At 38.6% G+C, this 26,982-nt stretch overlaps 2 protein-coding genes across 9 annotated transcripts in view; one reads left to right on the forward strand and one right to left on the reverse strand.

Annotated features, from left to right (window-relative positions):
• Window positions 1–26,982, reverse strand: part of irs2a (insulin receptor substrate 2a) — a 374,597-nt gene that overhangs the window by 21,032 nt on the left and 326,583 nt on the right. The gene's annotated exons all lie outside the window — the stretch shown is intronic.
• LOC132839751 (mitogen-activated protein kinase kinase kinase kinase 4-like) overlaps window positions 10,360–26,982 on the forward strand; it is a 53,235-nt gene continuing 36,612 nt past the window's right edge. For 3 of the 8 annotated variants that reach the window (XM_060860894.1, XM_060860891.1, XM_060860896.1), the window contains exons 1-2: window positions 10,360–10,602; window positions 10,946–11,011. In XM_060860894.1, coding sequence (XP_060716877.1) covers window positions 10,546–10,602; window positions 10,946–11,011 — 123 coding nt within the window. In that variant the 5' untranslated portion in view covers window positions 10,360–10,545. The remainder of the gene's footprint in view (window positions 10,603–10,945; window positions 11,012–26,982) is intronic. The other 5 variants (XM_060860889.1, XM_060860890.1, XM_060860892.1 and 2 more) reach the window with 2 other exon arrangements.

Genomic DNA, 26,982 nt, shown 5'->3' on the forward strand with positions numbered 1-26,982 from the left:
GATGTCCACCTCAAGTCCCACACTGCTGATACTAATAAATTGGTGCCTTTTAAAGCTAAATAAAAGCACTTGTAGTCCCTAACTCTTTATTTATCTCTAAAATTTTAGCTAATTTTGTAACAAAATGCAAACTGCCAGTACAAAATAGTTCAATGCTAATAGCTATCTGTAAAAATATAAACCATGTAGTTAGCATAATAGCTAATAACTGACTATACAAACTAGTTGAATGCTAATAGCTAGCTGTCACAAAAATGCCTTAATAAATAAACAATAAACAGCAAGTGAGATTACAGTGAAGGGTATAAGTTCTCATTCTTACTCTCCTAACTAGCTATGAGGTAAACCAGTATGTTAGCATAATAGCTTGATACTAAATCAGTTAGTTAGCATTCTAGCTATGAGGTAAACCAGTATGTTAGCATATTAGCATGATAGTAAATTAGTTACTTAGTATACTAGCTATGAGGTAAACCAGTTAGCACAACAGCCTGTAGGAAATCTATTAGCTAGCATATTAACTAAGGGATAAAACCTAGTAACATTTGCTAGGTACTGTAGGTACAAACAAATAAACTACTGATCCTTTAATAAAAATTATATTCATTTGATTTGCTAAAGTACAAAGGAGGACTAAATATCAGCAAACAAGATATTTCATAAAGACAAACAAACAGGAAATATATGAATTTTAATTTAATTCATAAACATGATTCTACCGACAGAATTAGATCCTGACTCATATAATGTTATTTTTTTCCTCGCTAAACTAAAATATTGAATGATCGTCCAAAATCAGCCACAAGATGGCGGCATTTGTAAACTCATGCTAAAGGATGAGTGAAGAATACACAAAACACAACAGGCAAAAGTGGCAAAGTGATCACATTTTACTGTCACAATTATGGCAACACTCGATTAATAACTGTTCTGGGATCAGTTTTCCATGCTTAAGTTAAGAAATGATGTGATATAGAGGTAAAGAACCAGATCCCTTTTATATAATGATGTAATGAGCTAGACACAGATGTAGTGTTAGATATAAATGCCATTTTCTGTCGCATGGTGTGATCCATATAACCCGTAAATCCGGCTCTAATGTTTACTAAGGTCAGTTTGAAGGCTATTTCTCAGCCATGTGTGACTCAGTGATAAATAAGCATTTAAAAGGTCACACACACGATTAACTTACACCATGTTGTTGTAGCACCAGAGTTGGTACTTGTGTACATTCATGGCATGTATTTTTGTATAATGGGAGTGAACAATGAAGCTTGTGTAACAAAACCTGCTACGTCTGGATGATTAGAGCTGGAAATGACTCATGCAATTTAAAGAAAGCACAACATGCACACAAAAGGCATGCCCATACATGCCCCGTTGTTGTTATTAGCTTTCTAATCACCGAGGTAACATTTTATTATTTTTATAGCTGTATTAATTGAAAATAGGCATTCAGAACAAGCTCTGGTCTGTGAATGACTCAGTAACATTTTATATATTCGCAAACCGAAATAATTCGTCTTGAGAAGCCATACCAGTAATTAGCGTTACTGCTTACTTTTCTTACCAGCTTACTTTTCTTACCAATACTGATACTAATACAGATACCACAAATAATAACCTACTTATTGTTAAGCAGTCAGAGATATCATGGATCAGGTTTTCTTTCTTTGATCTGATTGTCAAAGGTCAAACTCATCCAGATTGCTGCCATTTTGTGCCAGCCTTTGTTTAGCAAGACACTAGGTTTACGTCACTTGTTGGTATCAGAGCATTTTAATCTAGTCTCAGAACCATCCATGAGATCAGTGCTGGTATCAACACATCCATGTTTACACCACCACAAAAATCACAAACCATACAAATCCACTTGCACTTTTTCCCCAAACAACATTCATATCATATTGTAAATAGAAAATAACTTCTATTAAGTGATGCTGTAAAATCAGACAATAGGCCAATATTTAATTATTACTTACTGTACTTTTTTATTGCTACAGTTTGTAGTTTGTATATTATCAGATAATATTGGTTAAAAAAAAACCTTACTGTATCTGATACTGTTTGGAAATTAAATACAGTGACGCAGTTAATAAAGCTTTCAGTTATTTGGATATGCAAAGCCACTAGAATGTTTATTCATTATAAAAATGGAGAAGGTTTTTTCTGGGTTTTTATCTACAGAAAGCCGAATTTTACACCTTTTACAGCATAATGTATTAAATGTAATATTGTAAGTGATTCCTTATTACAGTGTACCATATTTGTATGCATGGGAAAATACACGTACTATAAATTCATCCTCTTATCATTACACCATTTTTATTTGTTGGTCCACAAAGGTTTTGAGCTACTGCTCATGATCTGGACAGTTTTCCCGGCACGGCTATGGTGAAGAGTAAAGCTAAAATCGAGAAGAATGACTGACAACTTCCTCTGATGTCCCAACTTCTGCTTAATGTGAATATTTTTAACCTCCCTGCAGTGGAATATTGTGACACGGTGATGAATGATTCATCATCAGAGGCTCACTCCTTGTCTGGGACATCAGGTGTTTAAAGTAGGTTCCTTCCTGGTTAAAGATCTGATGGCTACGTTTTTACTGTCAAATTGCTGACGTTAAAACGCGTCACCTGGTATTGTTCTCTGGAACCTGACTATTAAACCACTGCTACAATTTTTTTTTTATCTTTGATGAACAAGCTGTTGAACAACCTTCATTCATGCTGTACATTTTTTACTAAGCGTTTAAGTAGTCTTAAGATCTCCTGGGGATTTCTGTACATTTCATGCTGATACATCAGCATAGAAGCACCTACACTAAATGTGTGTGTGTGTGTGTGTGTGTGTGTGTGTGTGTGTGTGTGTTTGTGTGTGTGTGTGTGTGTGCGCGTGTCTTAGAAAGTCAACTTTATTTACTTTCAATATGGAATCTAAGAAAATGAACTTTGAATTTATCCATTCAAATATGTTTTAATTAGACATTGTACTGATCCAATATCCAATATCTGTATCTAGCTGATACACACAAAATGATGGTAGATCAGATATCAGAGAAAGATTATCCTGTTACTTAAGGTAGAGTTTGGAAATGGGTTTGGAAAGAACTTTCTACAGAGACTTGTGTTTCCTTACTGATGTTGGAATAGAAAAAATGGTATTGTGCTATCTCTAGTATTAACCCAAATATGTCATATCTTAAGGTTTCTTGCTGAAAAGGGGCCTCATCTATGACATCACTCATACGAGCATTTAGACAAGAAATCTTTTTTTCATGAAATTCCAGTAAAAAGAAAAAGACGTCTGTAGCCTACTCACGCTCCTGAATGGAGGTAAATTCATGCATAAGATTATTTTAGCTAGTTCTATAGATTGTTACTGCTCATGATTGTCCAGATTGACTTATAGCCTGTAACAAAAACACATACTCGCAGTTTACTATGCGGGTAATAAAAATATCATAGAGAAAACTTTGTAAAACTCAGATATTTTATGTTAATAAAGAACAGTATATGAATTTAGACATTTAAATCTAATCAATCAATTCTGACAAAAGAAATGGCAGTGTATTAACAGAGGACAGGCCAGTGGTCTGTGCGCACTTAAACAAACAACAGAAGATTTAGCGCTCACTTGATGTCATGAATATTATATTTTATTGAATTTTTTTTTATTTTTTTGGCATAAGAATAGAGTCATAATAATTCCCACTTCTGCATTTCAGCCTTTCCTCTGATTTGTTCATTTCTGGATCTTAGCTGTGTGTACACTCAAATATGAAGGAGTTTAGTAGCGTCACTACATGCAGATGAGCTGTTTCACAAACAGGATATGCATGAAGTACAAATAAATAAGTGTAATGTGGCTTGTGCACATATTTACATACATATTTACTTAACGTTTGATAAAATAAGCCCAATGGCTGTGTTTTGCTGTTGAGTAACAGAGATGAAAGTTACTGGATTGTATGTTTAGCACTGCTTTAGCAAACACACAAAATGTGGTTAACTATCACCCAGGAGGACATCAAGGGCTTTCTAATGATTCACTTAAAATGCATTCATATTACAATAACATTTACTTACTTACTTACTTACCTACTTACTTACTTACACGTGACCCCTTAAGCAGATCCAGAATTTCCTGATTTAATGGCATCGTTCCCAATTGACACTGCGTTATAAGTGCTTTGTTTTTTTAAGGTGTAAAACTTCATATTTATATATAAGCACTAGGCTGCTGGGCTTCAAGGAACAAGATGCTCTAACTGGTTGAATAGACAGTTTCAACTATGTCTGATTTAATACGTTAACTTGCACCCATTCTCATGACAGGTGCCAATAATTTTGTTGTTTAGCATTGTTTAGCTGTTTGTACTTCTTTGAAATTATCATTTATATAGTGGGTATATATTTAGGTTTAAATATGGACCTACAGATATTCGGTCAACAGACAAATTAGAGATCTTAGGGGGAAAAAGCAACAAATAATTTGTTCAAAAGTTGCACACACTAAATGTGTTTTGGTGAATTTCTCAACTCAAACACCAAACGATGAATGTTCCAACTAGATAACATCACCTGAAAGATAATATCTGGAGTTTTCACAATGTACAATTAGAAAAGTTTCATGGATTTGTGTACAAGTCCTACATCCTCCATTTTATTTAGTTTTATATTTTTGCTACGTTTGGTGCGAAGCTCCTTAAATGGTGACTGTGTTGTGGCAACTCTCTTATCAGTGAAACTCAAACATTAGCTTTAACTCCTGAGTTTGTCTGAATTTAACTGCTGCATCAGTGTGAAACCTCTGTGAAGAATTAAACATAAAATAAAATAGCTGTTACTTTTAGCAGAAGCTTATTTCCATTTACAGCATTTAGCAGACCCCCTTTTCCAAAGTGACTTACATTTTATACACCTGAGCATTTTAGGGTTAAGGGCCTTGCTCAGGGGCCCAGCAGAGTTAGCTTGGTGGACCTGGGACTCAAACTCTGACCTTCTGATCAATAATCCAACACCTTAACCGCATCCCATTATTTCATGTTTAACATGACTCGTGAACTGTTTTATTCCTCTAATGTCATTTACCAATGATTAATCTGTATATTAATTAAAGAACAACAATTCCTAGGCAACACTTCCGTTAATGTTATGGGACACCTGTAAACTGTTATAACCGATGTTATGTTTCTCTGTTGCTTCTTATTTTTTCTTGAATAACACAATAATGCTGCTTTCAAAATCCTTCCTGTGTCAGATTACTTTGCCAGAGCAGTCACACTGGAGACTCAAGTTTATTTGTATAGCGCTTTTTACAATTGACATTGTCTCAAATCAGCTTTACAGAACATAAACATAGAACAAAAGGTTATTATAAAGAATAATATAAAGATTAATAGGATACAAAATTCAAGATTAATATTAGATATATTTAGATTCAAAAGATCACATGGAGTTCACATCTCCTCTTTAGTTGACAGACACCATAGACAGGGTGCCAACCCATCACAGGGTACAATCACACACTCTCACACACTACAGACAATAAAGAGATGCCAATCAGCCTAAAATACCTCCAAATGTCTTTGGACTGGGCAGGTCCAAACCCCTGAAGCATGACAGAAATCAAACCCCAATCCCTGGATTTGCGAGGCAAAAACGCCAACCACTACACAATAACATATTTAAATTAATTTATATGAAGTATTCTCAATAAGAGTGTATATTGTTATGATAGAAATGATAATATTGATTAGTGCATTCATATTTTGCTCTACCATCGGAGCTGCTGTTACAAAATCTATACACAATCTGACCAATCAGATTTGGTCATTCAGCAGCAGTATATTGTAAAGTAATGCATGTCTGCTTATGCTGATTATCTGCACTCACTCTAATTCTTTCTTTGGTCAATACAATGTTTTCACCACAACTTTTATCCTTCTATCCTGCTTTCTCAGCAGGGTCTTTAATACTGCTAATAATAACCTTATGATGCACAACATAAGCAGTAAGTCAGAGTAATTTGCTTTGAGTCATACATTTCCTCATCAATCGCTCATGGATCTCACCTCATAGCACATATGATGTCATTTCCATTCAGCCACTTACTCAATTCTTTATAAAGTAGATCGCTTTTATTGCATTTATTGTTAATGGTCAATTGCAGAATTATGCACAGCTAAATGACATGTAAAAAACAAACAGAGGACAAAAGCAAAATGGTATAAAAAACATAGTGATCTACATTATTATCTGCTCCTGCCAGCTTCTCAGCTCATAGCAATTTCTTTTGTAATTCACATGTAAAAGCTCTTCATTACTATTCTTACTTTTTGTTTTATTTTTGACTTTTTTTCTTTTTCAGTATTTGTAGATCTGGCCTTATAACAACACTGTAGACTATCTTGTCAAAGCTGTGTATAAACTATGAAACATATTCTCCTCTCATTAAATTATTAATTTACAAGCAGAATTGTTTATTAAACAAAGATTCTGTCATTCAAACACACATACACACACACACACACACACACACACACACACACACACACACAGGGATAGCCTGACCGGTTTGTCCTGTCTGTCGGTTGGTGATTCATTCAGGGACTAGTGATGCTTGTTGTGTTCGGTTCTTACTGTTATGTTCAGATGTGAATTCAACATTAGGTTGTTTCTTTATTTTTTGTCTTTATTTCTAACAGTGTCCCTTTTATTATTTGGTTTAATTTTGCTGTTAACGTACACTGCAAACAACAAAATGATATGATTTTACACCTGTTTTAGAAATGTTTAACTTGAAATTGTCTTATTATACTGCAAAATATTGTGTTTGCTTGTTCAAGTGACTACTCCTAATTTAGGTTAAATCTTCTTAACTACCTAAGATAGGAGAATTCACCAAAGATGAGATACCAGTCCATTGCAGGCAACCATTCACGTACTTGTTTGAACTAATCCCAGAGTCTGCAAGTTTATGGAGTTTGGAGGAAGATAGAGAACCAAGATTTAAAAATCCAACATCGTGTTATTTTTATTCCATATTTAAACTTGTGTGTCATCAGTGTTGTTTCTGTTCTGTACCCTCTAGCCATGTACAGTACAAATTTGATGAGGGATATGTGAATGAAGGCTAATAATTCAGATAAACAATCACTTCCTTGACTTATGTTTGTTCTGGTGATCTCCAAGCTTTAATATATAATTCAACACATAACTTATTAAGTATATCATTCATTCATTTTCTACCGCTTTATCCGAACTCTCTCGGGTCACGGGGAGCCTGTGCCTATCTCAGGCGTCATCGGACATCAAGGCAGGATACATCCTGGACGGAGTGCCAACCCATCGCAGGGCACACACACTCTCATTCACTCACACAATCACACACTACGGACAATTTTCCAGAGATGCCAATCAACCTACCATGCATGTCTTTGGACCGGGGGAGGAAACCGGAGTACCCGGAGGAAACCCCCGAGGCGCGGGGAGAACATGCAAACTTGATACACACAAGGCGGAGGCGGGAATCGAACCCCCAACCCTGGAGGTGTGAGGCAAACGTGCTAACCATTAAGCCACCATGCATAATTCAACACACCACTGAAATGGACTGACATACTGTTAAGATGTTTTCCGGTCTTGTGCCTACTGTTTTTGAGCTCCACTGTACCCCTGATCAGGAGAAAGCAGCTCCTGAATATGATCGAAACGAACATGTTAATGAAGATGACAACTTTTAGAAGGTATGTTAGTTTAGGGAACATGGTCAAAGGATGCACAGTGTCTAGTAGAACAGATGGACACCTCTGGCATCGAATGTGTGAGAACATCTTGCTGTATTTGTAACGTCATTGGTTCAGCCAGCCAGAATATTATGTCTAAATAAAATGCTCCCCATGGCATGAACTACTGCTAAATTGAATAGCCATCTGGGAAGTCGACCAAACTTCTTGCTGATTCGGCGTCTTGGCAAATAGCCTCCAAATTGTTCTGGGACCATCACTTCACTTCAGTAGGGGAGGGAACTGACTCCTTTCTGGATGTTTTGTGTTAGATTTCACCCACTTCAGCTCTTGGGCTCAGAATATAACCATTTCTTTTGATTAAACATTTATTGCATCCAATAGTAGTCATCAGTTTCAGTCCATGGGACAGCACACTAGACTTCTTAAACACAGACACACACATACACACACACACCAGTTATTTAAAAGGATTATTAGGTGTGCTGAAGTGGGAAATCACCCTGCTGTGTTCAGGTGTAATGAGGTCATTGAACCCACAAATCCTTTGAGTGATCCATCCAAAATGTTGTATTTATGCCACCTTTGTGTGCTATTGGAATAATCATAAATACAAGTTTCCAACTTGCACACGAATGATGCCTCAAGTATTTAATTATGACTTGGAAACAGATCATTTTCATTTGAGTTTCTGAGATGGGAGCAGTCCTACTGCAGCTAATTATTAGGGCTAGCCATTATAATAATATTTATTCATGTATATCAGCAACCATCAGTAACCAGGCATGATGTACAGTTTTAAACCTTACAAACCTTAGCTTCTATTTAACCAGAATTATTCCATTATTGTCAGCTAGGTAAGTAAGCAATGTGTGTTAGGGTGTCAAAATAAAAGTGAAAGAAGAAAAATGTATGAATGAACTAGACGTTGTCCATGTTTGTGTTCCTTCCAATAAAAAAAACCGTGAACATGTCATATACATAGCAAAAATCTTATAGCACATGAAGGAATCATTAGCTAAACAGGATTAGCTAAAGAAGGTGGCTCCCATTTGGAAAACAGTAGTTAAAGTTAACTGACACACAATCTTAAAGCAGGACCAGAGGTTAAATTTTTAATATACAGTCTATCAGCCACAGTGGTTTTAAATAAAAACAGGAAGACAAATGGGATATTGAGTCTCATAATTAAAGAATAAATGTTAATTTTCAACACAAAGCTCAGAACTCATGTTATTGAGTTGTGCGTCTTTTATTTACATGGACATATGCATGGACAAATTATGTGTTCACAGTACAGCCTGAGTGACATACACAGACATGGGTGCTCAAACTACACATGAAACATGACCCATATTATACAGTTCTCATCCCTGTATTCACTTTATCCTGGTCCGAATTGTGGTGGATCTGAAGCCTATCCCAAAAAACTAGGCATGACGTGGGAATACACTAAAGACAGGCTGGCAGTACATCACACGGCACACACATTAACATCAGAAGCATGTTTTTAAGAGGTAGGAGGAAAGCCACACTGGCACGGAAATAACATGCAACACTCCTAGGTTTAGGATTTGGACAGAATCACACATTATTCTAAAAACTGTTCAGTTTCTGCCATGTAACGAGTAAAACACAAAACATATAAAATGTTTTAGGAAAATAATTTTTGTGTATCATTTGGATAATACATTTGGTGTAATACTATCTGGGTGAATCGGAGATGGGAGTGGATTCTTTTATTGTGTTTTATTCCTCTTATTCCACAGTTATTTGTCAACTTATACAATTACGTGTATTAATTAATGACATTTTTACTTTTTATCCACGCATAGTTGATCAGTTTAATGCGGAAAGCCCACAAAGCAAGTTGGTTCCTGTTATCGCTTACATCTGAGCAGCTAGAAACAGGCTTTCTTTCAACAGCTAAGTCCTTTTCCTCAGTTTTTTGTCATAAATAAGACAACAGGCAGCACAAACTCATTTGTCCTGACAGCTAGGACCGAAGACTACTATCAATGTTCATTAAACATCTCCTTGCAGAAATCTTCATCATATCCACGATTATATTTTTTTTATTGTTATTACCAGACATAGATTATATGGAGTATGTGACACTGTCTTGGACAATCTTTTGAGTGATAGGGATTGTTGATTCTTAGCAAATTATTATCATTTATGTCGTATTTCTAACCTGGCATAATTACAAGGCGTTATTAACGTATGAGTCAGTTAAACAGACGGACGTGTCAGGCTGAGTGATTTATTAGCACACTAGCTAAACTGTAATCCGATTGTTTGGCCACGCCCTTTTAGTTCGACCACCCTGCCAATTACATATAACGCACGTGCGCGCGTCTCAGAGCGCGAGCGCCCTCGTGCTTCACTACAAACACATCTTTTGAGTGAAATAGTAGTTATTCAATAATATTTTAATATTTCTTTCGACCACTTAGGTCTAACGTGACTCTACTGTGAGTAATGCAACGCAGATCCCGGTCGCGTTGTCTTGACTAAGCCCTGCCCTTCCCTCTGTGTGAATCAGCGGACCGGCTTCCTGTGTTTGTGCACGAGCGCGCGCGCGCGCGTGTGTGTATGTGTGCATGAGTGTGTGTTTTTTTCATGCACAATCGCGCTGCCACCTCAACATGGAGTAATGTGCATGTGTTTCAACCGGAATCAGCCGTTTGCTTTGTCGTGTCATTATATATTTAATTAAAAGCAGACCGACTGCAGATGCACAAGTGCAGAGTCACAGGACTGAAGACGAGACATTTGTGTGTATTATTGAGAAGATGGCGAACGACTCTCCAGCTAAAAGTCTAGTCGATATAGACCTGTCGTCGTTACGGGTGAGTATCAAGAGTGTAAATACAACCACTTTAACTGGGTTGGGAAAATGCACTGAACAATTCCCTTTTCCCCAAATCCTTGCATGTGTGTAAATCCCACTGAGCTTTATTTTAGTGTCTGACTGCAGGCTGATGTTGGAGTTCAGCTTTTTTCCTTTGTTTGAAAAACCCAGGCTTGTGTCTGTCTGTGTGTGTGTCTCTCTCTCTCTCTCTCTCTCTGTGTGTGTGTTTTAGACATGAATCCCACAGCGCAACAGCTGCTTTCATCGTTTATTTCAGTTGCACGTAATATTAAAGTGTCCACCGTTTACACGTTTTTATTGCTTCTTTTCTCTTCTTCTAGGATCCTGCCGGGATCTTTGAGTTAGTGGAAGTGGTCGGAAATGGCACATATGGACAAGTGTACAAGGTTGGATTTGTATTTATTTATGTTTATTTATCAGGATCAAACTGCATTACTGTGTGTGTGTGTGTAGTTTTATTATTATTCTGATTATTATTCTGATTATTATTATGATGTGAGGGTGGAGTTGCATTGAGCTGTTGTGGACAAAAGGAGTCAGTTTATTACTTATCATGTTTTTTGTTTTATTATGTTTATTTCTAGTCTATAATAATAATAGTCTCCCTCTTACTGATGTTCCAGTTGGGTGACAACAGGCTCTGAATCTCTGTGCACTTTAAAAACAACGTCTGTCTTTGTCTTTTGTCCCGAACTGGACATTTTCTCCTCCCCTTCACACCTCATGTACCTCTACAAAGCTCTTACGTCTTACTTCGACGCGAGCGTACGTTCGTTTCTCGTTTAGTTTACAATTGTCACAACTTTTTATTTTTGTCGCGATGAGAAAAGAGAGAGAGAAAAAAGCGAGCAGTCTGTACCATGCAGCGCACGCGCTCTTTCTTGCTGCGCGTGCATGCCGAATGACGCCACTTCCGCTTTTTCACACAGTAAGGAAAAGGGAAGTTTGTCCAGACTAGATTGGGTTGTGACCTTTATTGTCCTGTTTAATAGATAAAAATACGTTTATTTTAGTTTTTTTTTCTATACTCTTGAGGCAGTGAGTACTAGTTAAGCAAAACTCAGGAAATGACGTCGAAATAAGTAAATAATCTTAGTTATTTTAAATGTAAAGTAGTTCTTTTCATGAAGTATAGCTGAGGTTTAAAATGACATGTTGGCATTGCAGAGCAACTGCTGCTGTTGTTGATGCCAGTTAATGAATCCAACCGCTCCATCAAGTGAGCTGTGAATCACAGCAATCCTGATACTGTTGGCCAAATGATCCACAACAAACACCTCGTACACTTTATCCAATTATAGTAACTTTTAATGTCATGGGATAATCATGAAACAAGTTAGCTCATGTTATCGCTTGTGTTGTGTAACATACGTTCTCATATGCAACCTTAAACATGTTCTATCACCAGCCTCTTTATTTTCTTTTGACGTTAAACAAAAGAACACACGCACGTGTGCGCACACACACACACACACGCACACCTTGTCAGGTTCTTGAGAAACAGGAAAGCTTAATGTCCTGAAGACTTTCCCATGAAAGCGACACTGGAGACTCCTTCTCTAAACATTAAATAAACATCTTCTTACAAACAGATTGACACATTTTTAAAATAAAATAGCACGGTTTATGGTTTAATTACACCTGTCACTAAAGTCTGTACTCTGCCAGGAAGTTAATGAAAAATTTCACATTGGAATATTCAACAGTGCTGGAATATAAATAAATGTAACGCTGGAGATTTTCGCATTGTGTGCTTCCTTTGTGAATACTTTTTATTTAAAAGTTCTCTTATGTTACAGTATCTTTAAATCTTAAAAAATTAGTCCCTGATCGCACAACGTTTAACACCAGAATGTAATAATTAAATATCTAATTGGTGAGCAAAAGGTTAAATCCTGGAAATTTTATTATTTTAATGGATGGTTTAACATAGTGTTTTTCAGTCATTTAATTCCAGCTTTAATTAGGTCAAGCCTGAATAATAGTCCTGTGTAACTGCCCCTGATTGTGTGTGAATTTTTGCTATGCGCTCTGCTGCAATGCTGTAACACTTGTGCATATTCAGCACACTGTGTGTTCACTGCACAATCCTCACGTTCAGTTCCGTGCTTAAAGTGAGACTACGGTACACCGCTACTTGTTCAGGACAGTCAACTGCGGTTCAATAGAGGTCACCCTTTCCTTTACGCTCGTTTAAGCATTTGCATTTTAGGCCACTTTTTTGGGGATTTGTGAGGATTTTTAGAAACCGTTTGTAAAAAACAAAACAAAACAAAAAAAGTGTATGTCAGCTCAAGATTGTTCAGAATGTTCTGACTTTCGACATGTCTCTATTTTCTGCAGGAACAGAGGTTAGCGTTAAGGCATTAGATTAATGTTACTCCTATTCACAACACAGTTAATGTACTTTATAACATTTAGAGAGAAAAGGTCTGGAATGTTTTCCTGAAGATGAACCAAGATCATTATAACCTACTAACAATATTGCTGGAATAAGTGTTTGAGTTGCTTTCTGTACTGTAAGATTATTAGCTGTGCATTTTTTTTTTTTTTTTTTTTTTTTTTTTTTTTTTTAATATATATATATATATATATATATATATATATATATATATATATATATATATATATATATATATATATATAATATAAAAAAACAATAAGCTTTCCCTTATTCAGCTATGTATAGAATCACTTTTGATTTGGAAACTCGATGAAGAAAGTTTTATTTTTATTGTTGCTTGCATTACAACAGCTATAAACATTCGTTCCTGAACTGCCTTCCCTTTGTTTTACTAACACTCTTAAACTCCTCCAAAAGCACTGACACTGGAGACTCCTTCCATAAATGTGACAGAAACAGTTCTTTATACCAGTCGTTAATCCTTTTGGGATTTCCAAGTCTTAATATGTATATAATGTATTTATTTATTTATTCCTCTTTTTTTTGTAAGGAAGACATGTAAAGTAAGAATTTCATTTTACGATCTAAACTATCGTGTTTTCACTGTGATAATAAACCTCTTGTGTATTAAACAGGTTGAATCAGATCACTGATAAATTGGTACTATTGAAGCAATGATGAATCCGTGTTAATATACTGTATGGACCTGTGATTTGATCGTGCAGCTAGATCGTGTGTTAGTGAATGAATGTTAGTGAGTGAATGAAATTGTTATGAAGTTGTATATATTCTGGTATATAACTGGTGTATCTGGTGTATAACTCGCATAGATTTTACACCTAAGTGATTCATTGACACATTTTTCTCAGCCATATGCTTTCTCGCCTGCTTACACGTGAACAGATGGTCTCTTGGGGTTGAGTGGAGATTCCCTATATTTGATCCAGTCATTTGAAATATAGAAATTTTAAAATGAATAAATCGAAGGTTTAAGGGCTTTGTTCTGTTTAAGGTTTTGGGAAAAAAAAAATCAGCCCTGTTATTTCAAATTATGACACAGCCTAGTTTTTTTTTGTGGTAAACTGCCAGCGATCACACTCCTTATGAACAAAGAGGTCATGTTGTTTTAAATGCTGCAGTTTATTTCCCATTTTCTCCAACTGTCTACCCCTAGCGGTAAAGCGTTGTTGCTAGAGCACAATGCCTGAGAATACAGAACAAATTCAGATTGTATTTGCCTGACGTAGGCAGAGACGAGGGTTATATAGGCTGGATGTTTATGAAAGCCTTTAGATTGAATATTTATTCCATGAGGAGATGCGGTCAGATCATAATGTGCTCGGTGTTTCCTGAGTAACATTTTGCTCAATGGCGCTCTTTTGCTTACTCGCTGTTGAATATTCAAACCTTTGATACACTGCCATGTGGCATGCCCCAACTAAATGTCTTGTATTTTTTTTTTTTTCTTTCTTTCTTCTCCTCCTCAACAGTGTGTGCGCTGCATGTACAATGGCTCTGCTTTTGTATCGAGCCCTCTGATTGGCCGGTTTGCTTGTCTTGTTCAGCAGAGTGACGAATGAGCAGGTCGGGTCGAACGCCGAAGGCAGCAGCTGTCGTTGTGTCACTAGGCGCCCTAACTGCTTTATTACAAAGGTGGTTTTGTTTGGCTTTTTCTGTGGGCTGTTTAGACTGCTTCTCTTTTCACACCGGGAAGGAATGAGCATGTTTGAGCTGAATGTGCCGAAACACCACCTCGCTTATTTTTCACTTAAACAGCCTCTTGTGGAATAATCTCTTCACCGGGATCGAGATTCATATATAATTGTAGTAAAGCAGAATATTTCTTAGTCATGTGTCTTTTTTTTTTTTAAGGTGTGAGGTTACCGTTGCAGGCTACGAGCTATAACGTAAAGCTGAATGCAAAAGTTTGCATACCCACAGGATGAAGCCAAGACACCATCAAGACCTGTAGTGTAGTAGTCAGGTTTCACATGTTACTTCAGCATTACAAGTAACAAAGGTTTTCCAACCAGAAACCATAACATGAGCTGAACATCACTGAAGACAGTAGGACAGATCATTTCTTTTAGCTATAAGCACTGACACGTTAGATGAACCAATCGATTAATCGGCCACATACTAGACTTTAGTCAGCTAAAAAGAGTGACGGCCAACACTTGCTTCGTCTAACTCGTTTCAGGACATTGTTACATTCTTGAGGAAATACCTCCTCAGATCTGACGTCTTCCACACACATAAACTCACAGATCCTCAGTCGACGTTTGGTTAGTTTTGTTGTGATCGACAGGAAAGGGAATGTCTTCCCTCTCACTGTCAGAACGCTGTCCGTTTTGCTCCCATGCCTCCATGGATGACTCGGGCATTGCCAGGAAACTCAAGACCCTCTTCTGAACATCTATGACTTTTTTTTTTTCTGCTTTTTCAAACAAAGCAGCGCTCAGTGCAACAAATGTGAAAATGATTTTGTCAGAAAACCGATTTACCTAAAAAGGAAAAAAAAAGACAGGATGCGAAGCTCTTCTGGTAGCGGTTACTTATACTGGATCTTATGAGGTAATAGAAAACAAGGCAGGGCTGTGGTCTCTGGGGTCACCACTACTTAATAACGAGCAGCTCGACAACCAGACATTTGCCTCGATGTTTTGTTGTTGTTTGGCACACATCTCAGGAGAGAAAGAAACTGCACTGTCTTGTCCACTGCACTGTCTTGTCCACTGCACTGTCTTGTCCACTGCACTGTCTTGTCCACTGCACTGTCTTGTCCACTGCACTGTCTTGTCCACTGCACTACCCGATGATAATTGTGGTAAAATGTTCTCTCTGCCTGCTAGACTTTTCTTCTAGTCGTTTCTGATCTTGTTTTGTGAAGACAGACTACAAAGACCTAACGACGTGACAAACTATACGTGGGTGTTTACTACTTAAAACATCTGGATTTTGTAGTAGCTGTTCTGCACATCCACAAAGATTTGTCAGTGTGAATTTGTCCAGCTCAACAAATCAGATCTCCCGTCATTTCCTGGTGTTAAACAATCATTTGTCGCATACGCAGGTTCCTGTTCTTTTTTTTTTTTTTGGTGACCTACTGCTTGGTCTGTTTGTTTTTCTGTTTGTTGCCCGCACCCTTTTTTTGTTTAACCACAGCGGCACGTGATGGCATGGTCTCTGACAATATCTGATTAACTGATGCTCCCGATAAACACACCAGTGTCCAACACAAATCACATGCTGTGATAGAAGCTAAAGGCTGCATGTGTGGCTCTGGCTGTAACGAAGCGATGCAGAGCGTTTTGTGTAGCATGCATCACATATTGTCTTGGCAGTTGCAAAAAGTTGTATGACTCCATTTGTATACAACTTCCTTTTTTCCCCTAAAACCTGTTCTGGAAATTGGCTTTGTGGATTTTTTTTTTTTTTTTTTTTTTTTTTTTAATTTATATAATTTGGACTCATTAAAAACTTACATATCTCATTAAAAACACAAATATCTGGTGTAGTTCGTCACAAATTTTTTTTTTTCCTTCTTCTTTAGTCTCACAGTATGTGGGGTCACATGGTTCATCATTCTCATCATATGGCCATTGGTTACAAGGGATAAAGAGGACGTGTGTGTGTGTGTGTGTGTGTGTGTTTTATACCATAAGTCCTAAGTGAATGGAAGTCATTATTTGAATGTTTTACAAGCTGAAGTGTGAAGATTTCTTAATGTTGGCCGATCGGAGAATGTTTGACTGCTCAGTGTTAGTGCAGTTTATTTCTACTTTGTCTTTGTGTTGCTTCTGAGCAGAGCCTTGTGGAATCTGTTTGAGGTTTTTATCACTCCACTCCTCCCTTGTGCCAGCTGGCATTCAAGAATGGAAATCCTCAGGTGGCCTTCTTTCTAAAACCGCCTCGAACTAAAGAAAGACACTAAATTGTTGAGATGTGCAGCACATGAGAGTGAGCGAGAGCAACTCCACCATATAATGGCCATATATAGTCAAACTAATTCCCTCTATGGCCTGGACTTCACTGTAATTTTTGGACTCGAGTGCTAGGCTTTTGCGTCATTTGTTGGATCCCAGCTGGGCTTTTCTTTTCTGTTCTTTCATTTAATCACGTAGGACCACCCACTCGTCCTGACGGTCTTTCCTTTCGACCTCTCCTTAGTCTGTCCTCCTTCCACATGCTTGGTCACTATTCGCCGTCATACTCACTTTCACGTGAACGAGAACGTGACTCTGGTTGTAGTGGCGATTCCAGACGTATGATGGTGTTACATGTTGCGTTATTATTCAGGAGCCTGAAATAGCTCGGTGTGGGGAATGCCCGACAGGGCGAGAATCCTGCCATCCTCCAGTCGCACCTCCTGTCTCGGTGCCACGGTTCGTTGCCAGCATCCAGGGTCACACAGAGTACACACTCTCTCAATCTGTACACTCCATGACTACTACTTCTTTCACAGCTCCAAGTTGTTGAACATGAGAAATAACTGCTGTATTTTTGCACCAGAAGGAGGACGTTCTGATCCAGACATTAGAAATTTCTCTTATGTTGTAAATGTCTCTCGTTGTTTTATGAAGCGTATTAAGGCATAAAATCTAGGACCAAATAACGTGCATATATTGGCATTTTTAAACTGGTAATATTCAAATTTTACGTATAATTATTCAAGTTCAACAGATCAGGGCCTAATAATCCCATCAAGCTAAAAATTCAATATATTTGTAGTCAGCCTGGTGTCCTTAGTTTGGAGACGGACAGTTATTCAGCAGTTCAGACCTCCGAGCGAAGGTCATGCTGCTTCCAGGACTGAGAGTCGATGGAGGTCTGCCTCGTTCCTTTCTGGTCTGGTGGGTCTAGTCGAGTCAATAATAACCAGACATTTCATCCAATTTTCTTTCCTTTCAATGTTCTTTGCTATTATCTACCACTTCAGAATCTCCCCTGAAGGCCCCATGTGTGGTTTTTGTTGAGCTCTAAGCAGCTCTGAACTTGACAAAGCTCTCATCTTTACACACTACTGACTGCTGCTCCAGTTTGCTTTTGTGAAGGCTACAGTTTGGCACCAGCTCCCCAGTCCAGCGTGTGTGACAAACCCTTTTGGCTACTGTTTACTTGTTTAGTCCCATGGTAACTAATGAACCTGGGCCTGTTGCCTGCTATATTTGGCTAGTGTTGTGCAGTCGAGTAGTCGAGTCGCATGGCAGCCCATGGGGTCAAGTGAAAAGTATTTTTTTTTTGTTTGTTTTTTTCTTCCTATTTTCAACCTATTTATCTGAAGGGCAGACGAAACGTGACGTCTGCCATCTTTTTCTACCATGGCAGCCATTTTGAAGCTCGATTCATTTTTTTTTTAAAATGACCTTTCGTCGAACATGACGTCATGGCTTTCTACACAGATGTGATTTAAAAAAAAAAAGCCAGTTCCTCAATGCACTCAAGGCTATCATAATCCATTCGATCCACCTCGATAATCATATCTTCCCACTGGGAGCTATAAGTGGCTATCAGCTTGGTATTAAATGCATTACACCTACTTTTAATACCTCTGTGAAACAAGATGGATGACAAAATGGCTCATTTTCTGTGCAGTAGCAGTAATCAGCCTTTGTCCTAGGATAATATTATTAAGATATTACAGTGATTTAACACAGCCCTTTTTCTGAGAGGCTATAGAAAGCAAAATCCGTTAAAAGAAAGGGAACAAACTTCATAAATTGGCATCGGAGCAGACACGAAGCTTTCAGGATCTTCAGAATCTGTAGGCCTTCAGTTAATATCGACCGAAGACTGTTCGCTCATCTGCAGCCATTTTTAATCCAGAGATTATTTATCCGAGCTGCTTTTTAGGGCTTAGCCACTTTTTACATGGATTAGTTTCAGTTGTTAAAGGTTTAGTTAATCGTACAGACATGTATTGAGGTGCTTTACTATTCAGAGATTTAGAAAAAAATCGAAATTATTTTCAGCTCTAAAGGAAACAGGCAGCCAGTGTTCTATACAGCCTCATTCAGACGTCCGTACGTCTCCCGAGACGTTCACTCAAGTGGCCCAACATAACACCCTTAATGATTCGTCTGCTGAGCCATGAGAGATGATGCAAATAGCTGCAAGCTTGCGTGTAAAAGCACCTGCAGTCTGCTACCCAACAGCTTATCTGTGTTTCCCCACACAGAAATATTCCACTTCCTTCTTGGTGAGTTTGTGTTAAGTGTTTTTTATTTGCCTTTTTTCACGACAGCACCACACTAATTAATTGAGAACTGGAATAAGACCAACTGATCCAAATTGCATTTCTAATCAGAGATGCTGCAGAAGCACAGCTTGGAGTCTGCCTGTGGTGTTCTGCTGGCAGTGGATGAACACATCCTCTTAGTGCAAGCTGCCTAATGCTGTCTAATACCAGGCAGGGCCATATGGACCCACAGTGGGGCCCAGCAAGGGGCTCACCTGACTCGGAGCCTGCAGAGACACGATCAGAAGGAGGAACAGGGAATCTACGCATGCTTTAAATGCAAAAAAACTTGCATACATTTCAGCAGAATGAGAACCGGCCATCATGTTGAGCTGCCTGGTGATGAATATGCAGACACTGCTGTTAAGGAAGCCCTCTTGAATATTTAGCGTAAGTTCTAGAACGGAACGGAAGAATCCATGCGACGTCCTTTAGTCGTTTTTTTCCGTACCTCGATCTTATCAAGAAAATCGCCGTGGATGCAGAACTGGCATCAAAAAATAGAACTAGAAATAAACGTATCGTCAGCCATCGCTGGTATTTTCACCGGTGCAAGTGTGGAATTTGTTGCAAATGCTTAAGGTTTGGTGCCAGTTTAGCGTTCTATTTTCGCACCTCACATAAACAACTTCAACATGGTTACCATGTTTATTTACCTCTAATGGGTTCAACCACAAGGCAGCTGCATGTTGGTTGTTCAGGGTTTGGTCAAGGCTTCCACATACCTGTATCTCTATAGATCTATCTAATATCTGTGACTTGAATATTAATTCACCAAGCAAAGAACATTCGCTCTTTAATCAGTGTGCAATAAACCACGCCAAAGCAGTGTCTGAAAATCACTACATTCTTACTGAAAGATTGTTTTGGCAGGTGGTAGCCTAGGTGTTAAAGTGTTGGGATACCATTCCGGAAGGTTATGTGTTCGATTCTAAGCCGCCACTGTTGGGCCCCTGACCAAGGCCCTTAACCCTCAATTGCTCAGTTGTATAAAAATGAGATAAGGTAAGTCGCTTTGGATAAGGGCGTATGCTAAATGCTTATGCTATATGCTAAAAGCATTTTTTTTTCTCCTGCTTGTTAGATTTACTACACAGTATTCGCTGGCCACAGTTAAGACCCCCTGATAACTTACTAGGAATTCTGCAAATTGTCCCAGTCACTGCACTTTGTGTGTGTGTGTGTGTGTGTGTGTGTGTGTATATATATATATATATATATATATATATATATATATATATATATATATATATATATATATATATATATGTATATGTGTATATATATATATATATATTTATACAGCAGTTTGGTTGTGTGTTGTTTTCATGCTCAACTCTTAACTGATTACTTAGCATTGAATTCCTGAATAAGAGTTCGTATGTGCGTGTGATAGGAAAGCAGAAGCGGTAGATCTTTTATCACTGATGCTCTTGGTGCTTATCGAGTGTTGCATGTTAAGCATATCAAAGAGACATCGAAAAGTAGAGGCTTGCATACGGTGGCCATAAGGCTGTGCCCTATTTGTCTATTTTTGACATTCAAAGGATTTTTGAGGATTGCCATGACTCATCCTGTGAGGGTTCTTTTAAAGGCTGCATTCTTTAATTGCAGACTCAACTATTTTTAAAGTGAAGTTTGTGCCTTATAAACATGCAACACCAACGGTCTTATATTTTAGGATTACATACATGCACAAAGTGTATACAAGGCCGCCTGTTTTAGCATCTGTGGCGTCCCCCGCGCTGGGTGTGCTGTATGTTTGTTGTAACTCTAGCTGAGGAAGTGGAACTCGAGGTTGAAGTTTCAGTCGGTCTCCATATCCTTTCTGTTTATTTTAAAGCACAATACACATGATCTCACCTACGTGTAGCCCAGTAGTGCAGTAACTGGGAGAGAAATTGTAAACACTTTTTAGACGAGTCAACAAGTTTTCTTTTGGTTAAGTATCTTTTTGTATTCAAGTCCTTTGACTAGCGTTTGGAGTTAACGGCCCATACTGTGGTTAAGTGCTAAATTTAGCTCAATGGAAACTGAATTGTGGGTTAGTGTGCTAGAGGGAGTGGTGGGCCACAGGCACATTGCTTTTTCTCAGCTTTCTTTTTCTCTAAATAAGGTCTTTTTTTTTTTTTTTTTGTGCTATTTTCTCAGCTTAAAAACAGCTCAAACCATGTGGTTTTGAAAGCTTTGCTTAGTGGCTGGGACAGAACTTAAAATATGATGCATTTTTTACTGCTCATTTAGGGGCATAAAGTATAAATCTTTACAAACGTTCCTTTTTTTTTTGTTTGTGCATGTAGAACTTTTCTGTTAAAGGAATAACGAGGGTTGTGTCTACATCGTATCGAATGCAGGAGGCTGACCGAACCAGCTTAAACGGCAGAGGCTAACTCATCCCCATGTCCTTATGGTTAAAGTGGTTAGGTGTTGAATGTGTCACCCTTTCAGCTGATAGCCGAGTGTCACGTCGACTCGAGGCATTATCAGACTCCACACGTTTTTCTGGCTCGCTGCCAACATGGTCCTGGGGCGAGAGAATGGAAAAGCTGAACAAAAGCAACGAGGTGGTGAGGCAGGGGGTGGTTGGGGGGTGGGTATAGTTGCTAAGCGAACCAAACACATAAATTCATATGTACATAAAACCATCTAACTCTGCTCCTGTTGTCCTTGACTCTGATGTATCTTCTGCTCAAGCCCACGCTTTCCTCCGCCATAATCACGAGAGTAAAAAAAAGACCCTGACTGTCCGTGACATTGTCTGAATAGAGGCACTCTATTTGTTTGGCTAATGTGGTCTAATCTGGAGCCCCCAGCAGCTCCTAAAGCCCTGATCTCTATTCTTAAAGCCACGTTTTGTTAAAAGGAAACTCCTTCTCTTTTTACCACCTCCACTGGTGAATAATCGTAGTCTTACACTTTCCACAAATGGGGGCCTTCTTTTATCACAGCGTGGTCTGAATATGATCCCCTCTCACTGCACAGCTTGCGCTTAGTTTAATCCCAGGCTCTTTAAAGCAAGTGACAAAAAATTCCCCATTTTGAAGTCGCCACACTTCCACCTCCGTTACCCGGTGTGGATGGTTGTTACAGCCACAAAGGGTCCTGTAATCAGTTTACACTAATGTTATTTCTTGCTAAATGATAGTGCTAGCTGTGCTCCCATCATGCACCCATAACATGTAAGATTACCATGTCACTATCTCGTCATGTAAGAAGTTTTAACGTGCTACAATCATGTAGCGAGTTCAACTGAAAAAGAAAAAGCATGTCAGGAATTAAAGGTACTAAACGTAGGTAAAGGAAGCCAGCCACTGCATCTTTTTAAATGACTCATTCGGGTCAACGACCTCTTAGAGGAAAGCGCAAATGTCTTCGGCACATACATGAGCGCGCACATATGTGAGTCACTTGTCTGGGGAGGGAGTAATGCTGTCGTTCTTACTCAGAGCACTGCCAAGTATGCTTTTGGACCCCTGGCCATAGATGGCTGTGAAATCATTGGGATTCAAACACAAACTAGCAAGTGGTTCCTTGATTTTACAATTATGCTAAAGGTTAAACAATTATGCTAAAGGTAGAACGGCTGCACCACTGAGGGTACCACCCCAGCGATGAGCAAAGATGATGTGTAGTACATTATGTAACCCTCCAGTACAAATTATATTAAAACGATATTAAAAGCTCAAATCTATGGAAAGGGCAAGCATTCATTGTTTCAGCTGACTTTGGATAACTTTATTGGCAGGGAGATTTAACCCACATTGTTTATGCTATTGTCTATAATCCTACATTTTTACCCCAACTCTTTTTTCCAACCCTATGAGTTCTCTGTAATCCAAATCTGTATAATGATGTCATGCACAAGTTCTTCTACTGGATTCACAGATTCTGACATGGACACAAGAAGACAGCATGTTAATGCATCTGTGGACTGCAGGCTTTGAAAAGCTTTTGCTCAGCAGCCTGAGGCCAGAGTTCACCCCTTGGGCTGCTTATACAGCAGATTCCCTGCATCAAAGTATCCAGATCCCAGGAATTTTCTTTATCCAAGTGCAGCCAGCCAAGTGGCAGAAGAATGTGGTTGTTGGAACCAAAGCAGGATTCAGACTTTGGATTTCAGCGCCACTTGAGGAGGAGCTACGTGGTTAGAGTTGTGTATATAAAACATGATGAGGCCATTATTCTTTTAGATCTGCATTTGTTTAAAGCCTCTCGGTCCTCCTGTATGCATAGATGGTCATTTTGGAAATAATGACCAGTTTGAAAGTTTTGTGTAGATGATTATGATGATACACCGGTGTAGTAAGTCAGTAAGACCCCAAATCTTCATTGTCAGTGTAGTTCATACCGCCAGCATGTGGATTCATGAGCAGTACTGTTGCAACTAAGCTGCTGAGGGAGTAGTAGTAATAATAATACTACTACTAATTGAAATTAAATTGCCAACGTTATCGAATGAGAAACCACAAAGTATATTCTGGCCGGCGTCCATGATGAATGGAGTTCTAATGAAAATGGTGAAACCTGACTATTAATAGGTCCTCACCAAGTAGGGTTTTGAAAAAAAATAAAAAACCCAAAAAACTTGTTTTCTAAAATGTACGTATGTGCGTCAAAGGGGCCTCAGGTCCTAGGAGCACAGGCAATCTTTCTGATGATAACGGCTTTTTACGGACCACCGCACATCAGATCTAACGTTGCTGTGTGGTCTGGACACATTTTAGTGCAGCAGTGATTCTGCTGAACTGCTTTGAGCTGCAGCATTACTCGATCAATAGCCAGGCCATTACTGCCCACCACATGAGTCCTGTAGACTGCTGCTGATTTCATGGCTTACCATGTCATGTTATTTCTCCAGGCTCGTGCCTGTTTCTGCTTTCCCGTTCACTTCACCATTTCACCCTGCTCTTTCTCGTTGCGTGTGAGACAAAGACTAACAGGGGAAAAGTTCATTTGTTAGATGAGTGGTGTTGTCCAGTCTCAGCTTGCTTGCAATCTGCATCCACTTACTCGGGGCAGCGCTCTTTTTAAGGATTGCTAGCTGTGGGTTATGCACATAGCCGAGGTTAAGAACCATTAGGAAAAGCGTTGAGAGCATGAGAGAAACCTTGTGTACATGTTATTTAGAGCCCTCTCTATTTTATGTAATATATGCAAAATATCCTTTGGACAAACAAAGAAAAGACATCACTTGTACCAGAGAGAGCACATGGATAGAGCGCAAAAGTGCCTGGGCAGTAGGACTGGGCGATATGGCTGAAAACTGTATCACGATATCAGTGTTTCATATCGGACGATATCGATAATTACTGATATTTTTTTATGACCCATTTAAAATAAGGACCAGGAGAAAAATATATTACATTTAAACATTTTTATTTTAAACTTAACCTTCCTCTGATCATAATCCCTTCAGTTATTAAGACAGAAATGTCAACAAACAGGAAAACTCCAATAATTAAAATGTAAACAAGTCTAAAGTCACAATGAGCACTTAATATTTATCTCAACATTTAAGGTGCAAAGTGAAAGAAAATGTAAGAAATGCTTAATAAAGTGTAATAAAATAGTGCAAAGTGTTAAATATAAACATAGAGAAACCTGAGAATTTAGTGCACGTTTAGTGCTAGGAAGTTCACTAGCTGTTCACCTTCTGGTGAATAAAGTGTTTTAAAATATTTGCAGTGTTTTGTAAACATAAATAAAACTGAGGTAGACTGAGATACATCTGTAATATAAAAAACAAACCTGATACACTACAGTAACATTGTTTGAAATATAAAACCTGCAGAAATATGAAAAAGTAACTGACTTTTCCTCTTTTATTTACAATTTCCTCGCTCGCTGCGGCGCTCATTTTCAGTCGCCGGTTACTGAAGAGGAATCCAGCAGACCAGCACGAGACAACGATACGGCGCAACCAAACACGATACTGTTACATGATTGGCTGTTAGTGTGTCACTCCCTACGTTGCTAGGTTACCAGAGAGTGAGCGCCTTTGTTAATGCAACTAAACTTGCTTCGCAACCTCTGTTTTCTTCCGACGAAGAATAAAAAATATCGAACGTTTTATCGAACACATTTTTTATTGATCTCGATCGCGTGTCTATCGCGATACATATCGTTATCATTTTATCGCCCAGCACACACTGGGCACATGCGTAAAGGATTCACACATCACACGTTACACTTTTCATCATACAGATTTTTAATAAGGTATTTCAGCAGGTTTTCCACCGTGAACACGCAAACTTTTGAAAACACACAATTTGATATGCAGCCATTGACACTTGGGGGCAGGTGATTGAGCAGCTGTGATTCACAGCGACACTGCTGTTGTGGTAAAGCAGAGGCCCTTTTCACCCTGCACAGTATAACAGGTTCAACCCTGACAATACACAAGCTGTCAGCGAACAAATGTTCCCGAGCTCTCCATTTATCTTGGTCTCAGCAACTTTCTTTTCCAACCTTGGCCTGTGTATCAGGGGCTTTTTACACCTGGTCACTTCATGCGTTTTCTGTGATCAGATAGCTATCCGATGGTAAAAAGACCAGGTCTAAATGCCCCCCGAAACGTTTTCGAGACGGATATAAATCCACTTCAGGAGGTGGTCTGGGACGCATTTCAGATGAAACTGGACAGGTGTAAATGAATGTGGTTGCTCAAGCCACATACGTCAGCACTATACTCCTCCCAAACGGAAGTACGTCACTCGCAGGTGGGACTTAAAACGCACTGCTGCTGCCATCGAAAAAGCAGCAAACAGTAAATTATTAGTAAATAATTTAGTTAAACAGTTTTAAATTAGTAAAACAGCAAACTATTTTTTGTAGCAAGTTTTTTCGTCTTCTTTTTGATTGCATTCTGAAAACCGCATACACCAAAGCGTGTTCCATTTCATTTACCCCGGAAATGAGGTAAAATATATTTGCATTATGGGCGGGAGTAGAAAGAACGGATCGATATCCGATTCGCCGAGACGCATTTATGTGGCCTAATGTAAATGGAACAAATCGGATAGCTATCGGATCAGAGAAAACACATGAAGTGACCAGGTGTAAAAAGGCCCTCAGTGTCTTCCTCCTCTTCACCTTCCTTTTTAATAAAACGTCGTTGTGCCTCAATCCTAATCAGAAACAAATAAAACTAGTGATTTTCTGTAATAACTCCATCAGACAGCACGTTGTTCACAACAGGGCAGAATCGAAATCTTCACACGCGTCTCTCTCCAATTACAAAACTGCGAGGATTGAGAATTAAACAGCCAGTCGTGCAGCGTGCATTTCTACACTTTTAATTGCATTTATTCTACACTCTTAATTGCCTACCAAAGATGGTTTGAGACTACACAGCGGGTTTAAGTGCTGAAACTAATGAACTTGGCTGAGACTATTATCTCAGCTGATTTCTAGCCTTCATGTGTGCAGTGCAGTCCATTTAAATCAAACTCTCTTGTTGTTACCTTGTCAGTTCTCAACCCTGAATCAAACTCCACCTACAGGAAGTGGTGGGAATGAAGGAAGGATGAAGGAAAAGAGAGAAATCAGGGAAGTAAATTAGCAAAAGAAAGCGGAAAGAAATAAAGAAACAATGGAGGGAAAGAAAGAAATGAGGGAATGGAGAATGACAAAGGAAAAAAAACAACCTTAAGACAGTGAAAACAATCTGAGATGCTTAATGCCGTGTTCCAGCAGAAGGATCTCTGGACTGACGA

The sequence above is a fragment of the Tachysurus vachellii genome, chromosome 24, assembly GCF_030014155.1.
Source record: "Tachysurus vachellii isolate PV-2020 chromosome 24, HZAU_Pvac_v1, whole genome shotgun sequence".
Lineage (NCBI taxonomy): Eukaryota > Metazoa > Chordata > Actinopteri > Siluriformes > Bagridae > Tachysurus > Tachysurus vachellii.